Source organism: Agelaius tricolor, unplaced genomic scaffold (assembly GCF_023055355.1).
Source record: "Agelaius tricolor isolate 1412-34295 unplaced genomic scaffold, bAgeTri1.0.p SCAF_5, whole genome shotgun sequence".
NCBI lineage: Eukaryota > Metazoa > Chordata > Aves > Passeriformes > Icteridae > Agelaius > Agelaius tricolor.
The window spans coordinates 16259021-16275676 of NW_027269265.1; the positions used below are offsets into that span (position 1 = coordinate 16259021).

The 16656-nt window shown below is 44.4% G+C and overlaps 1 protein-coding gene across 1 annotated transcript in view; it reads right to left on the reverse strand.

Annotated features, from left to right (window-relative positions):
- Positions 1-5784: 5784 nt before the first annotated feature.
- Positions 5785-16656, reverse strand: part of RIN3 (Ras and Rab interactor 3) — a 64602-nt gene continuing 53730 nt past the window's right edge. The window contains exons 8-10 of the mRNA XM_071426585.1: positions 12635-12766; positions 8969-9132; positions 5785-7092 (exon numbers count right to left, since the gene is read on the reverse strand). Coding sequence (XP_071282686.1) covers positions 6784-7092; positions 8969-9132; positions 12635-12766 — 605 coding nt within the window. The 3' untranslated portion in view covers positions 5785-6783. The remainder of the gene's footprint in view (positions 7093-8968; positions 9133-12634; positions 12767-16656) is intronic.

Sequence of the window (16656 nt, forward strand, 5' to 3'; positions counted from 1 at the left end):
CAGAGAGAGATTAATCCCAGAGCAGAGCTAGTGTCAGGATGAATGGAAAAGGTAAAACCCTGTAGAATTAGGCTTTACTGAATTAACAGCTGAAAGTTTGCACCTTGGGAGTTGTTGAAAGTTCAGATATGTGCTCCTTTTGAGTTGCTTCTTGTTATTTCTCAGCTGTAAAGCTGGGGTTTTTTTTAGCAGAAATCTAAAAATAAGGGTATGAAATTCATGACTGCCTGAATGTGTTGCATTTGATTGCCTGATGGCAGGAGGAAGGGCTGGCCCCACAGACAGCTCTTAGTCATTCTGGCTGCTATCGTGAAAGGAAGCATACCAAGATCTCCCAAACACTTGGGAAGAAATAACTCTTTCAAAGCCCTGTTTGAATATATACATTCATCTCTGCTTTTAGAGTTGTTCTCTGCCCTGTTCTCAGAAATCCAGGCTGCTTCTCAAGCACTTAGCATCACCGATTCATAGGTTTAACATTTTTTGCACTCTTTATATATGCCCATCTTTCTGCTGAAGGATTCAGAAGAGGCTTTTGTTTCTCTGGATTTTCACATCTAGAATGCAGAGGTTAAAAAAGAGGCCTCCATGTTCCTCGTAGATGGTGTCACTTTATGCCCAAGAGTCTCCAGCCATAGTACATAGACCTCAAAAAGTAATTATCAGATGAGAAATCAGCTGCTAGCATGTTTTTATTTTCACACATCACTGACACCCTGGTGGCACTTGTTATCATGTGCCCTGACCCTCCTGCAGATCCCTGTATCTCTGAGGATGCAAAGCCAAAATGTGAGAGTGGGATTTTGTTCTCTTTTCCTCTTGCAAGTGATTGCCATAGCTTCACCATTGTAAATGGCATACCCCTTCCCTCAGGTATGTGGCAAACTGAAGACAGACACTGAAGATGTCACTGCACCCACTGTCTGAGATGGAGCAGGTTCTCATGCATGCTCTGAATTTTCAGTTTGTATCCAGAGACCCATTTTGTTTTCAGTCAATTAGGGAACAGCCCCACAGGAAAAAAAACCAATAACCTTCACTGCACTGATCAATACATTTGCTTTAAGGCCTCCAAATGACATCACACAGACTTAGTACCTGCATGGCAGGCTGTTTATTTTGTGATGGTGATAGAATCTAATGAGAAAATAATTTTAGGATTGTGCAAGGCCAGTCTTACGCCAGAGTATCCTGTGGTTAGTTGGGCAAGTACAGACACCCTCACTCTTCCTGCAGGCATGCAGTTACTCAGCCTATCATTCCTAGAATGTTGGGATGCTGGAATGCAAAATATGGAAAACAGTCAGGCTTCTAGCAAATTGTCACTAGCAGGCAAAACAGGGCAAAGTTGAGGCTGTGTTATTTACAAAAACAGCAGAAGGTTGTGTATATCCGTAGCCCCAGGGAAGAGCATCATGCACTGCAGCTAAGGTTTCCTGTCCTCCTAGTCCTCCTCCTCCTCCTTGTTGCTAAGAATGGAGTCCAAGGCCCTTTTCTGACCATGTGCAAAATCTGCACCTGTGTTTCTACCCCACATCCTGCTGCACAGGAGTTCACTGCCTTTCCTTGGAGAGGACCTGGAGGGCAGATCCATGGTCAGCATCCGCAGTACACTGTGCTGGCTACTTCTGTACAATGCAAACTTAGATGAACATAGCTTTGTTCAGAGCACCAGTAACCACCCTCCCTTCTTTACCAGCAATAAAGCAGAAAGCAGTTCACCTGAGTTGGAGATAATGCCCTTTAGATATTCCAGTAAGCTGTATTGTTATAGCTCTCTTCAAACTAAGTTGCATCTTGTCTCATCAGGACAGTTTAAGGTAAGTGCTGAGCAGCCATGGCCATCTCAGGGCAGGAGGCTGAAGGCCTCTCATTCTTGTGCTCAGCCTCTGTCTGTGGGAACAGGGGTGGAGGGGCAGCAGAGGAAAAAGAAACTTAAGCTGAAGTGCTGACTTAAAGCAGCATTTTGTGCCAAGAGCTCAGGAAATTCTGAGTCAGAAGCTGTTTGCTTCCTAGGGTCACGATACCCCAAAAGACGTGGAAGACAACAAAAGTCCTACAATTCTGTAAGCCTTGCACCACAGGCAGTATCCCACACTCACAGCACCCATCCAAGGAGGGATGCTGGTGGGACAGGCAGAGCCTGCACAGCAGCTGGATAGGAGGAAAACATTTTTCACAGTGCAAGGTGTTAAAATGCAGGACTAGGGCCCCAGGAAGGCTGCATGAGCCTGGAGACTGCAGCACTGAAAGGATGAGGCTCTGAACAACCTTGGGAGACAGCCCCATTTGAATAGGGATAGGACTGGTGACCTCCAGGGGTCCCTGCCAGCCTCAATCACTCTACAAGCCCTTAGTAAAAAGCCAGTCTTGTGCCAGGTTTCAAAGTACAGTTGGTGACTGGAGCATGAAGAGGCCCAAAAGCTCTTGAATTCAGCATGGAAACTGCCTTTGATCTCAATGGCTTTTATTTTAGGATAAACTTGACCTGCCAGTGTCATTATTTCAGTGAATTATTGACAAATTGTGTCACTGGGTGCAAACAGGTGCTAAATCAGCTCTGTGCATGCAGTGGCCACACCAGCTGGTTGTTTCTGTGCAGAAGTTGCTGGGTTCAGCAACTGTTCCTCTCTCTCACACTGAGATCCATTCCTTGTGAGTCAATGAGTGATCATTGCACAATGTTTCTCTGCAAATGAGTGTTTGAAGAGGCCTTGGCTGGATTGCACAACCCTACTTGGTCAATACCTCCTGGAACACTCCTGTCTGCTGAGAGCTCACATGAGGACTGGCACATGAGTAACAGCCTGACTGTCTTGACTAACCAGGGGGGGCCACAGATCAGCAGGCTGGGCTGCTTCCTCTTTGCCTGGGCTGCAGCATGAGGAAACCCCATAGAAAAGCCAATGAACAAAATCCCATGGAGCCTTTAAAAATGCCCACTTCATTCCCACACTTGACTTCTTTTTCCAATACCATCCAAAATGTCATATACCTGACCAAAGCAGGGTAGGATCCTGGGCAGCAAGATCCAGAGGAAGGGACATGCAGAACTGCTCCAGCAATCTCCATGCTGGAGAATCAGTGCTTTACCAAAACAACAGCATGTTTGTTCCAGGCTGTTTCTGTGTGACCCTGGTGCAGGCAGAGCCTGAGTGCCACCACTGAGCTGTAAGCTTGGAGAGGCAGCATCCATCTCTGTCATCCAAATACATCATAGGGGTCATCATATGCCCTCACACATCCCACCCTGCTTTTGGCCAACAACAGGCAAAACTTCAGCGCCTCACCTTTCTGGCCCAAGAGCCTGGTATCCAGGGCAACAGTCCAACTTCATGATTCACCCACACATTTTACCATATTCAAAAGACTTTTTATGACAGCTCTTCCTCCAACTCAGAGAATGTGCTCAAGAATTCCTACCACAACATAATGCACAATTTCCTTGAAACTTCTTTCCACTAGAAGTCACTAAGAAAGACTTAACAAAAACTCTGGAAAGGAGATATGATCAGATGAAATGCAACTGAACCCCCCCCCCCCCCCAAAAAAAAAAAAAGGATATTTAGTGACTACAAGAAAATGGTCTGGGAGAAAATGAGGTGAATGAGTTGCAGTGCAAAAAACCAAAACATGCCAAAACCAAGCTCACAGATGTTGCAAAATTAAAGAAAAAATCAAGGAGGAAGACAGAACTTTGAGGGGAAGATATGAGAGACATGGCATGGATACTGGGAAAAAAAAAATCGTTGCCAAAGTGAAAGCCATAAAAAGGAATGGGATGCCATCAAGTGCAGGGACATGGACCAAAGATTGCCCAATTGGTCCCCATTGAAATTGCAAGATTCCATTTCCCTTCACAAAAGGAAATGAAATTTCATCCAAAATTCCATCTTATGGGTCATCTCCCCCCTTATGTTTCCTGACAAGGGACAGCTGTGGCCATGTTACCCCTGTACTTCAGAGATGTATGTTTAATGGAATGTTGCTGGTGGTTTATATGATGGGTCCACACAAGCTAGTTGCCTATAGCCTCTGGGCACGCTCTGCTCTGCACTGAGCCCTAGCTCAGGGATTTCCTTCCAGGCAGCTCACAACCAGGCACAGTAATTTGCATTAACATCAATAATCTCTGGGTTTGGGAGAGCCATGGCAGCTCTTGCAAATTAAATCAGAGTTTTGCAGTTGAAATGCTGGAGGAAAATGTTGCATGTGCAATTTGAGAAAAGCCCACGTAAATTCAAAGGTTCAAGGCACTCCTTGCATTTCAAAAACTGGAATTTGCTGGTCTAGACATTAATAAATTTAGGTCTGAGCCCATTAAGATTGCAGTGATTTTGCACTCTTTCCACAGGCTCCATGACCAGCTCTCCCATACTTCTCCCTGGCCCCAGGGTCCAGCTGGTGACTCAGATGTCCCAGGACACTGAGGTGCTGGAGTGCTTCCCTTCATCAATCAGTTGCTTGACCCTGGCGTGTGTGAAGTCCAGTTGCTCTGCAGAAATATCCAGCACATTAGTCCTAGTTTCTTTCCTTCCAGGTTTCTATTTTAACCTCTTACCCATCAGATTACTTTTAGGTAATTGACTCATTGACTGTGAATGTTATAATATAATGATAACTTGATCAGGCCAAGGATCAGGGGAGCATCAGGGGAGTCCCAATCCTCCCCTGGACATCCAGCACATTCCTGGCAATGGGGACAGGCTGGGGGACAGGCTGAGGGCAGGGGAGCTGGAGACCACTCCTACTGCAGCATCACTGGGGCAGGGGCTGACAGACCTGGGAGACTGAAGTGGGGTCCTGGACCATGTGCAGGTGGGGAAGCACTGGGGAGGCACTGGAGACAGCCACACCTGTGTGAGTGTCCTCAGAGCCCTGAGAGCAGCATTAGCTCCCAGACTGATGCTAGAAACTTGTGTGTCAGGTTTAGCCCCAGCATCCCGAGTGCCACCCTGAGAGCAGGAGCACACAGCCCTGCAGGAGGGTGATGGCAGCATGAGAGAGGGCTTCACCTCTGGCATCCTGCAGACGTGCTGCCCAGAGGAAAGGCAGAGCTGCCAACAGCTGCACATAGCAGAAATAACCATGACTTTGGAGTCAGCTGTACTGTCACGCACTGCAAGCTCTGCACGTGATAGCCTCAAAACCAAGATTGCTGTTATTCACTGTTCCTCATTCTTGGTAGTTGTCCCTTCCCAACAAGATGTGCACACAGCCATGCTGGCAGATGTACAGCACTGGTTTGCTATCCGTGCAGATTTGGCTACAGCTGGGGCATGTAGATACTGACATTTATTTCAAGCCCCGGAGACTGAGAGAGGGACCAGCTTTATGTAATACCCTTTTATCCTTGGAGCTTCAGGAATAAGGCAGAGACCTTGGGCAACTTGGCCCAAGGTGCCCTAAATATCTTTTGAATGTTATTGGGAAGAAAAAATAGCAAGTCTGAGTAAAAAACCTTTTTGCAGTCAGAACTTTGCTAATCAGCTTTGCTGATTCCAAGCTGGTGGAGCTGCAGTGGAGGTTACTGGCTTCCTGCATGCAGACAACCCAGTATTTTGTGTTTGCAGAGGGAATCTTGCCTGTGTGAAGGCACCCAGAAGACATGGACCTATTTTGCAACTAAGGCTCCTGTTTCCATTATTCAATCCTGAAAAATTGTTTCAAATTCAGTGAAATGCATTTTTGCATTGATTCAATGTATTCTGTGGGAATTTGTTTGTTCAGGGAAATTAAAGTCTGCAATGACTGAATGGCTTAAAGCACACATAGAAAGGAGAATTAGAAAGTTCCACCTGCAACAGCCTGAATTTATTAAAGTAATAACCTGGTGGGAATTACAGCTAGGATAACACTTGTGAAAATGACAGCCATGTAAAAAGGGATTGGTATTTAATTCTAACTCCTTTTGACTTTCAAATTTTAATCTGGTTTGATACACTGGGCAAATTATTAAGTTCTTTACAAAGACTTATTTTAAAATAATTCCACCATATCACACATTAAAATAAATATACAATTAACCAGACACTAAGAAACAACCAATGTGAATAAAACTGCTGTACATGTAAAACTGATGGTGAAGACTTTGAATCTTTAAGAAAAATACATTGATGAAAATGCCTATGCTACCTGGTTTGAGTGACAGATAGAAGGCAAAAAATATATTCTTAATGAAAGTACAGAGTCATCTTGCACTGTTTGTAATTATGTGGATTTCAAAGGCAAAGACGTTGTTGGCAGCAAGACAGAGATGGAGCTCTGCTACAGGTGGCAACCCTATGCCACTGAATACATCAGACAAGACCCAGTTTATTCAAACTGGGCAAACAGATACTATAAAGCACAAACACAGTCTTACCTCCAAACAGATTGAGGTGTGTGCAGGCCTTTCAAAGGCCTTGTGCACAGATGTGATTCACACCTGCCATCGTTTATTATAAAGTAAATGTCCACCTTTTTGCAAGATCTCTGGATTTTCTCTACTGTTCATTTACATTCTGCAGTGTTGTCTGGTTGCAGCTGAGAGGTTCTGAGGCTTGATACTTCAAGTTTTCCAGAGGATGAGTGTTCTCCTGAATGCTCCTTTTACTTCTGCAAATGACCTCCAGCGAGAAATGCCGTGTGTTCAGACACCATCTACCATTAGCCCATCTGCCCTATGTTGAAGACCACACTCCAGAGACCTTCCAAGGTCTGCAGATACCAGAGGATCTCACAAGGTAAATTATCCAGCTCTTCCAGGATGACAGCAAAGACAGAAAAAAAGCAGCATGGCCCTTAGGAAAAGTCTGACTCTTTGACAATTGGAACTGGTGGGGTTTTATGGTCAATTGGTTTATAAATAAAATGGAAATCTTTCTTGGTTTCACTCTTCAGAAGGGAGACTTTGATATGGTGTGGAAGGGCATCTTTGTCCAGCTGCAGCCACTGGTCATCAACATAAACAAAGAGTCCATAGTCCTTGGGATGGGACACTTCAAACTTCTCGGCACACTGCTGGCTCAGCTCCTCAGCTGTGGTATCGCGACGGGAAGCAAGTGTCCTCGATTGACCACTGATTTCCAGAAAGGAGATACAGATGAAATCCTGAAGAGAAACAGGAGGAGAGACCTTGCAGTTAACACAGTAACCTAGGTTTCCCAATGCAATATGGGAAACCTGAAGGAGGAAGAATTCAGTCACAAATCTCTAGCTGCCTAGAGCTCCCAAATATCCTTGTCATTCTCCAATGTCCTAGTTACTCTCTTCTTTCTTCCCTCTGTCAGGCTCTGAATCAGCAAATACTTTAATAAGCACTTTACCAAATAGTTAGCACCATAAAGACACTGAAGTTAACACACTTTTTTTCTGATTTTACTGGATATCCTAAGAGAACAATCTGCAATGGTTCATTCACCCATCTTTTTACAGCTCCTGAAGAAAGGGTTTGCAAAGAAGTGACAGACAAGAAAAACAGACCAGAAATGTCAGAGATCTGGCCTGAAAACCCCGTTTCCCAGAAATGGAATAGGGCTAGCAGTGTGGTGGCCTTGCAACTTCACAATCACCCAAACAGCATCTTGAAAGTGTGTCCTCTGAACTTCCTTCCATCAGTAAGGAAATAGCAGAAGTTATGCTGAGAAAGCTGATTTACTCGTATCCTGTTTCAGGCAGTAACAACTGTTGTGACAGCTTTCATGTTGCCAAACCCATAAGGAACAGACTCTAGAGAGCTTTTGGTCACAGTGGAAACTGTGTGTTTAATTTGCATCTGTGAACTCCAAAACAAATCCCATTTTGTTCAGAAAATAATGTTCCCTGGCAGAAGGGGAGTTTTCAAATGCATGGACTATGGGCTTCTATTTAAGGAGTATCACTGCAGTGGATTGAGGCAGGCAGAAGGATGGACAGAGCCCTGCTGAACATATCAGCAAGTGGTTTAGCTCTGCCAGAATGGGCTTTCATGTCTGATACTACCCCTCATTGAAAGGGGTGGAAAATGGCCCTTCAGCTGCTGGAGGTGGTGGGAATCTTCTGGGGAAATGTGTAATTTGCTTGGTACTTTTATGAGCTACTGCTGCCTTAGTAGCACTCAGGGCTGGATGGATATTTGCCATATCTCATACACCATTCCCGGTTTCTGAGATCATCAGGGACTGGTTGGACTGCAATATGGGAAACCTGTTCAACTCCATCCTTTCACATGGACTACCCTTCCCCACAGGAGACTTTTCCCTGGCTTTCCCCTCGGCATGCACAATTTTCAGTTCTGCACTGTGGAAGCGCTACAGAAGGTGAAACATGGCCTTTGACTGCCTCCCTGTGGGTGATAATTTGATCACAGCACATGGGGCTGGCAGGGTATCCTGCCTGCCTGGACCAGTCTCATCATGGCTGGAGCCCCGGAGCATTCATCTGTCCTGGGACGTTCTCCCACTGGTGCACAGGGAGATCTTTGCCAGGCCATGCACAGCATGGGCTTCAAAACTGACCCAACCTTGATGGGTTTTTCTGCTGCCAGAAAGATGCTTGACTGACTGGTTCTTGGGATGTCTCAGACCCCCCTACAGTTTTATGCCATCTAGAAGCAGCCCTGCATAGCCTGCTCACATCTCAGTATTTAGCCCATGATTTCCACAGGGAAGGGCAATGATTAAGAGGGGCTTCTGAGTCCCCACCACAGCTCCTGCATGCAAAGGCTCCTAGCACACCTCCTTTGAGAATTGAACAAAAAAATCACTTTGCAGTTATATTTAAAACTACAAAATTATAGGGGTACTTCAAGATTTCAAAATTTGTTTCATAGGTAGTATGTATTTCAAATGTGGTGTGGTTTTTAAGATCTGGAAACCTTGCCCCAGATGTACTCTTCTTTTTTAATAGTGATCTCAATCAATTTCACTTAAAAATAATTCCCATATTAAAGATTTCTAAGTATGGAGAAAGCAAGCAGGCTTTTCCCCTAGGATATAATGCTAGCTACCTGCACTGAGGAGCGGGAAGCCCGGGCCTTGTTCAGCGTTCTCCGTCGCTCCCAGCGGTGGATGGAGTCCTGAACCTCCACGCTCAGCTGCCGCGTCACAGTGATTTTGTCATAGTTCTTGATATGCTCCAGGACCCCGTAGGTGGTGGTTAAATAATAGGAGCCTGCAAAAGGTGAAAGTCTTGTATGAACATCACACCTTCATGGGCCATTCAGTCCCGCTCTCACCCTGCCCACACGGGGCAGCTGCCTGGCCCTTGCAGGAGGGGTCACTGGTGTCACTCGAGTGAAGGACACCCGGTGACCAGTGTCCTCCAGCCCCTCCTGCTCCACATCAGCACTGCCTCCCAGACTGCTGCGGCTGTACATGTCCTGAGAGAGAGCACAGGCTGAAAGGAAAGAGCTATAAAAACTGCTTTCACAAACAAGTCCTAGCCACAGATGATTATTCTTTTTGTTGTGTTTGATAGGGCCCATGCAACAGGTCTGTAACTTGGGCTCCTGAGCAGTCCCCACAATACAGGGAAATAGAAATAATAGTAGATTACTGCAGGAGAGGGCCATGTTTGGATTTCAGGGCTCCTGTTGAGGGATGTCTCAGACCTGCAGGAACAAGTCATCCTCTGTTCCCTCCATTCTCTATCGACCACGCAGGCATCCCAGGCGTTCACCTGTAACTCCCGGACTGTTCAGGGCCGCGGGATAAATCTTGGTAACGCAGAGAAACAGGGCAAAGTGGCAAAAGCCGCTTTCCCTCAGAACCCACCCCGTGCACGGCTGCTGTGGCGCTGCTTGCAGCAGGAAATCAATGACCGGCTGCAGCCGCAGGGCGGCAGCTGGGCCCCGCTAACAGCCGGCTGAGCTGCAGGTGAGCCCGGCAAGGACAGACACGCTGCTCTGCTGGCACGGCAGCCCCGAGGCGGGGCCGAGGAAGGGCTGGTTCCCTCAGCTGGGAACGGCAGGCTCGGGCCCGGGCTGTGCAGAGTCAGCCCGCGGAGCTGCAGGACAGCGGCGGGGCCATGCCCTGCTCCGGGCCCGGCACCCGGTGCCTGCAGACGGGGACAGCTGACGGCTGTTTCGGCGGAGTTTCACCCCAAGCGCAGTATTGTAAATTAAAAAGGTGACTCCGACGTTGGTGAGGGAGAGAGAATGATGCATCTGACTCCGTCATCAGAAGGCTAATTAGTTACTTTATTATACTATATACATTTCATCTAAACTGAATCTGCCCGGCGCTCACTCTGCACACACCCTGCTCACACTGCACTGAATCTCGTGACTGTCCACCCACAGTCCCGACCCACACACACACACCTGGCCCTGATAGGCCAAGGAAACAAAACACCATCACTTTGGGTAAACAATCTCCATATTGCATTCTACTTTGGCACAGCACAGGCACAGCAAGTGATAACAATTGTGTTTTCCCTTTCTCTGAGGTTCACAGAATGTGAACCACAGTTCTTCTCACTGGGAAGAACTGTGCCTTGCTTTTCTCTGTGAAGAGAAACGTGGCATCACCGCAGTGCCTGTAGATGGCCCTCGCACACAGCCCATCCCATCCCATCCCATCCCATCCCATCCCATCCCATCCCATCCCATCCCATCCCATCCCATCCCATCCCATCCCATCCCATCCCATCCCATCCCATCCCATCCCATCCCTCGGGCTCCCCCGGCGCTGCCGAGGAGTGTCAGCCCTGGCGGCTCCAGGGAGGCAAAGACAGCGCTTGATTCAAGAGCAGCATTTTTAGAGCACCATGAAAATTTTCTTTTGGAGAGGAGAGACCAAGACGCTGCCATTTGACTTCCTGTGCTCTGGTGGATCGATAAGGAGTGTCCCACGGTTTTGAAGGTTTTTGCCCAAACCACTCATTTTTCTTTAATGTCTCCCACAAAGAGGTGCTGAGAATAGACTAAGAAGTCTAAAAGTGCCACTTTTCTCCTCTTAAATATGGTTACTACCCTCTTTTGTCTGTCATTCAAAATTTCTCCTATTCTGCCTGAGTCAGAGGTAGCTGTGATGGGAACAGGGGGTATCCCTTCCCTCAGAACCCTGGGAGGAAGAGCTCTGAGTCCCCCCACAACAGGAATTCATCACAACTTTTTTAAGAATTAACTTTTTGCCCACTTTCAATTTCTTCATTTCCATCCGATTGTTCCCTACAATCTGTCCTTGTCTTTGCTCCAGCATTCAGCATCACCACTGCTATTAAATTAATTCAAAAGTGTATTTTTAATTTGAAGGCAAAATTGAAGTGATTTTGTATATTGATTTATGCAATTTCACAGGTTTTTTCACTTCTGCTTTACTTTTTTCCCTTTAATTTCTGTACCTGAACACTTTTTGCTATTCAACTTTGAAAGGCCTAACTCAAATTAACTTCTGCCAGTTCTACACTTTGCAATCTCACAGCTGTCTTCACTGAGGTGTTCTTTTTTGACCCCCATTCCTCATATTTGCAGTTACTCCTACTGTCCTTTCTGATGTGACTATTCAGTCAGTTTGATTTGGAACTCCCTGGCAAAATATTTTCTTTTGACTGGAGTGCACATTTCAAAGTCTTTGCAGCTTTGAGCTAAGAGAACTTCCAGCCAGCTTTGCTTTTGACATCCTGAGCTCCCCAACCCAGATGACTTCAGTAACCAGCCTGGTAGTGTGCCCCTTTGGAATGTAGAACTTGTGTGCAGAGTAGTCACCAAAAGCAGCTTGGTTATGTCCACAAAATACTGTCCTTCAGCTAACATTTTTTTCTGCTAAGAATTCTTTTCAGCAGAAAAACTAGCCTGTGCAGAAACACCTTACTATTGTACTGTATTGCTGCTAATCATCCTATTAGTACTTGCCTTTGTCCCACTCTGCACTGTGCTGGGATGACATGTTTAGTTTCAGACTTATTTCCTCATTTAATATAAATAAAATTAGCCTGCTGTTGTTCATCCAGGACTCCTTTCTAGAACCTCAGTACTTACCAAAGTAAAGTCTAAAATAAACCCTATTTTATTGGTTTAGTGACTACTTGGTGATAAATGATCTGTGTTTCTAATTCAGAGTGTGTAATTGTCACTTGGGATGCATGTGCTTTCCAAGCTATATTTAAGAAACTAGAGGCCCACTGGGGTATTTATCATTTTGATAACAGAGGTCTTTAGTCACTTCCAAACTCAATATTCCTCTCTAACCTAACTTTATTTTCTCTGTCTCGCTATGATGCTCAGTCAGAGAACATTGTCAGAAGGTTCACTCAAATTTAGAAGTAGAGTGACCACAAGAATATAGCCCTCAGGCATACAAAGCACTTTAAGAAATGTGCTCTTTTCTCACTGGAATAAATAAAAGTATCTGCACAATTTTTTGCAGCAGCTGTTTAATTTTAGCAAAAACCTTCCAGCTTTTCAGCCTTTGGGCCAAGTAACACAAGATGTCTCTATTTAGGTTGCTAATCCAGCACCTCAGTTATCATTTATGATGAATCCCTGCCTTTCTAGCTAAAAGGACTTAAAGTGCTTGGCAATAATTTTAGAGATTCAGATTTGAAAAGATTGGCCAAAGTGTTATCCACAAAATCTAGCCAGAGCTGTGCTGCCCCACTTTCACAAACACTGAAGTGAGACAAAGGATGATTTCCAAAGTGAATATCCCATGAGTAAGCACTGTACTCTTACCTTCTCCCAGCTGCAGAGCAGGGTCCATGAGCTCCATCATATACTCCACATTCAGAAGGACTTCAGTCAAGTTGCAGCGGGCCAACACGTACATGAGCACAGGGAGGAAGTCATCTGCACCATAGGGTTTCCCTGAGCAAAGAGAAACACAGCGTGGTCCCAATCACACCAAAAAATCATGGTCCCATGCAACAATGTCAGATTCTCACACAGTGAGTCCTTTGCAGACTTCAGTTTACGTTACCTGAAGAGTTACAGCTCAAAAGCACCAGCAAAAATGCTGAAAACAGAAATTTAGGTCACTTAAAAAGTAAGTAAACTTGCTTCAAGCCCAAAATAGGATCTTGAAAATTAACTGGAGAAATATAAACTTAACTTCATTGATGACAAACAACTGGCAATTTTTGAAGAGTGCAAACACTTCCAGCTTGTCCCTCTGATTTGATACTGACATCAAGACAGCAGTTCAGGTTAGCAATATTAGTAGGGAAGTTGTCTATATGCATTAGGGGTATTTCTTCTCTTAGACTTACTCTATGTGTGATACCAAAAACCAGAAATTAGAATTTGAGATGGTGGTTTTAGGACTGGGGACTTCCGTGTTTATATCCCGTCAGCAGGCAAAACATCACACTACATGATCCTAATTAAAACAGTTGCCCAAGAGCTAGGATCCAAGAGGAATCATCTTTCCAACTATGATGTCTAGCTAGGAAAACAGAAAGATTTTTACATTGGACTTTAACCTAGTTTTTGAAATTGGTGTACAGCAGATGCTCAATATTTCTTGTGCTTAAAACATTCATATCAACTAAGTTAACAAAGTGATCTAACAGACAGTCTATAAGAGCTCTTTGGGATCTCTAATAACAAAAAAAAAAAACATGTTAAGTCACAATTATAAATAATTACTACTTAAGATAGAATCCAAACTGAAGCTTCCTTGCATAAACCACAAAGAACACAAGGATAACTTTTTTCATTTGAAAGATACTTTCACTTTCAACCAAAATGTCATAAAGTCATCATGGAAGACCCACAATAGCAAGTTTTTATCCTTCAGAGTTGACCACTCCTCTTAACCTACTCTGCTTTCATTCTGAATGTCTTTCCCCAGACTTTAGGGAGCTTTTTCTCACCTGTGCACTTGGATATGTTGGTTTTATGGACTATGTGTGTCTCACTTGAGAACTGCTTGTCTCAGCTCAAGGAATCGAAGCTAGCCTTGATGTAGTTTTGGTGAAATTATGCTCTAGCCATTTTTGGTCCATAGCACACATGCTCTTCCATGGTGGGGCATACATTCCTATTTCTCAAATGTTCCCACTGACTTATTTGAAATATTTGCCATGAGTCAGATTTCTTTTTTTGTCATTCATAGCTGACGCAGATTCTCCACTGGCAAAGAAAGATATTCTTCTGAAGCCTCAAATAAACATGAGCTTAGTCCCTGATTTAAAAAAAACCAAAAGTGTGGCTTTGAAATAAACCCAGTAATACATCTAGTGAACAGAGAGTTGATCCATTTAAAACAAAGAGTTAGAGAATGAGAGATCATCAGGGCAGTAATTCAGTCTGTTTCTCACAGAGCCCACACATGCCATAACAGACTATATTTATTTTAATGAAAGCTGGATTAACGCTTTCAATTCTGATTGCTTTGTTATGGCTGCCTTTAGTTAAAAGACACAGCCTTAGCTCTTCAATGAAACTGACTTGGACTTCATTGTTCCATAAATGGACTTCATTGTTCCATTAACATCTGTATGGACATTTTTTTGTCTGTTGTTCCCTTGGCTTATGTCTCCGTGAAAGCTTTAGCTCTGTGAAGGGTCTAATTCATTACTGTCATATGCATTACCTTAATGCAAGCAGCTTAGTATTACAGCTGTTTAATATTTTCCAGGGGGAAAAAAAAAAGATGACAAAACAGACATGAAAATGTAACAGAAAATCTTCTCAGCAAAAAACCCTATTCTCCTTTTGCTCCAAGTACACCAGAGACCAACAGAGTTAGTTCTAATTCAGACTAGCATAAAGGAATACAAAATACCAAACATTTGTTAGGCTCATTTTTCCCTTCATTAAAAACTTCTTATTTGTGATCTAGTAGTTACAGATCAATGGCATGGATAGAATGATTCTAGTTTCCTTAAGGCCAAGGGATTTCCAGTGCAACACCAGTAGCAGAATTTCCCTACTACTTCTCTTTCATAACTAATTCATGTCATATCTGATAAGGACATGAAATAAAGTTGCTGCTTCATAATGTCAATTCCTATTCACTGGAAAAAACAAACCCTAGGTTGGTTGTTTGTTGCTTGGTTGGTTGGTTGCTCAGTTCCTGGCTTTTGACATGTCACCAAAGCAGATCATGAACAGAGAACAGACTGACCAACTAATGCAGAATGGAAACAGCAGCTTGGAACTAAACAATTCCATGTCCCCATTCATCAGCTTCTGGTGTCTACAGAAGTGAAAGTTAGAGGAAAATTCTCAAGAATGCCTACAGAATCTCTCTGTTTCTTTTTTGTTGTCTGAAGTGGTTGTACGTACAATCATGCATAGAGACAATTCTTTTTCATGCTGTTTATCTCATTTCTGTAAGCTGATTTAGCTTCTCTGCCCTCCAGTCCTTGCTATAAATTCTTCTCAACTTTAAGACTTCATAGAAATATTATTGGACTCCCAGCTGTTTATATGCCTTAAATATGAAAATCTGATCTACAGATTAATAATAAATGCTGAGCAGGGTTCTGACTGAAATAATGGAAAGAACACATTTTCCATGTGCTGCATGCTCACAACCTGTGTGAATTACTAGACACCACTTTAATCCACCTGTGGCTATATGTCACCCAATTTTAAATACCCACATCTGTAGCAAAAGCTGAAGTCAGCAGGAGCAGAATGTGTCAACAAGGGAAAAGCAAAACTAATCACCAGTGATCTAGCTCTGACTCCATTTTGTGGTTTTTTGTGTTGCCACAGACCTCCAGTGTGGCCAAGGGCAGGCCAGGCATGGCATATTACACCTTGTGTGCATCTCTACAGCATCTCTCCACTGACTGCTCATGGAGCCAAGGAGAAGTGCCTGAGAGGGCAGGGCTCTGATTGTCCCCTGTTCTCCTGGCCCCTCCAGGTACAGGGACTAGCTTTGACACGTACAGCCATCAGTCCAAGCATGGCTCTGAGGTGCTCCATATCTCAGTCCATCCATGGGGAAAACAGGTGCTGTCAGCAACTCAAATATGCCCAGAAACAGGAGTCTACAAAGATAGATGAAATAATGCCTATGGACCAAGATACCTGAGAGGTTGTTTCAGCATTGTGTAACCCCCACGGTTCCTGTGCCAGTGTCCACCTGGGAGCTGCAGCAGAGGTATTCTCTGCAGGCTGCTGCCTTCTCAGCTCTACTTTCAAGCTGGGCCAGAGCCAAATTCCTAGACCTGTTTGGCCTGCTCCATCTGTGGTCTCTCACAGAGGGGAATTTTTGCAGCTGACAGAGTTAAATCTTGCTCTGACCCTGCCACTGCTCTCAGTGGCAGTGAGACTGAGCTTGCCTATTCAAGGTGGTGGTGTCCTACTCCAGATATGACTTGCTTGCTTTATTTCCCCTTCTTCCCTGCAGGGTCAGGAAACATTTATTTCATAAATGTCTCTAAGAAGCTTAAAATAAGCCTTCTCTTCTGCCACAAATTCATCCTATTATGTTTATAGCAAAGCAAGTACAACGTCAGCTCCTGGCTGGGATGCAGCACTTGAATAGATGAGTATTAATTAAATACATGATTTAAAGCCACTGGAATTCTGCCCAAGCCTCCATAAAGAAATTACAGCCTATTTTAACACATTCATGCACTTATTTTCTCTCTGTGTATATTCTGAAAACCAGCAGACAGGGGTGATGCACTGCACCTTGCTCTAATATTTTACAAACACTAGCTTGATATCTAGAAGCAGATCTCCACAAAATATGAATTTTAGCCTCAGTTGGGAAACCTGAGGTGCAGGAAGGCTAA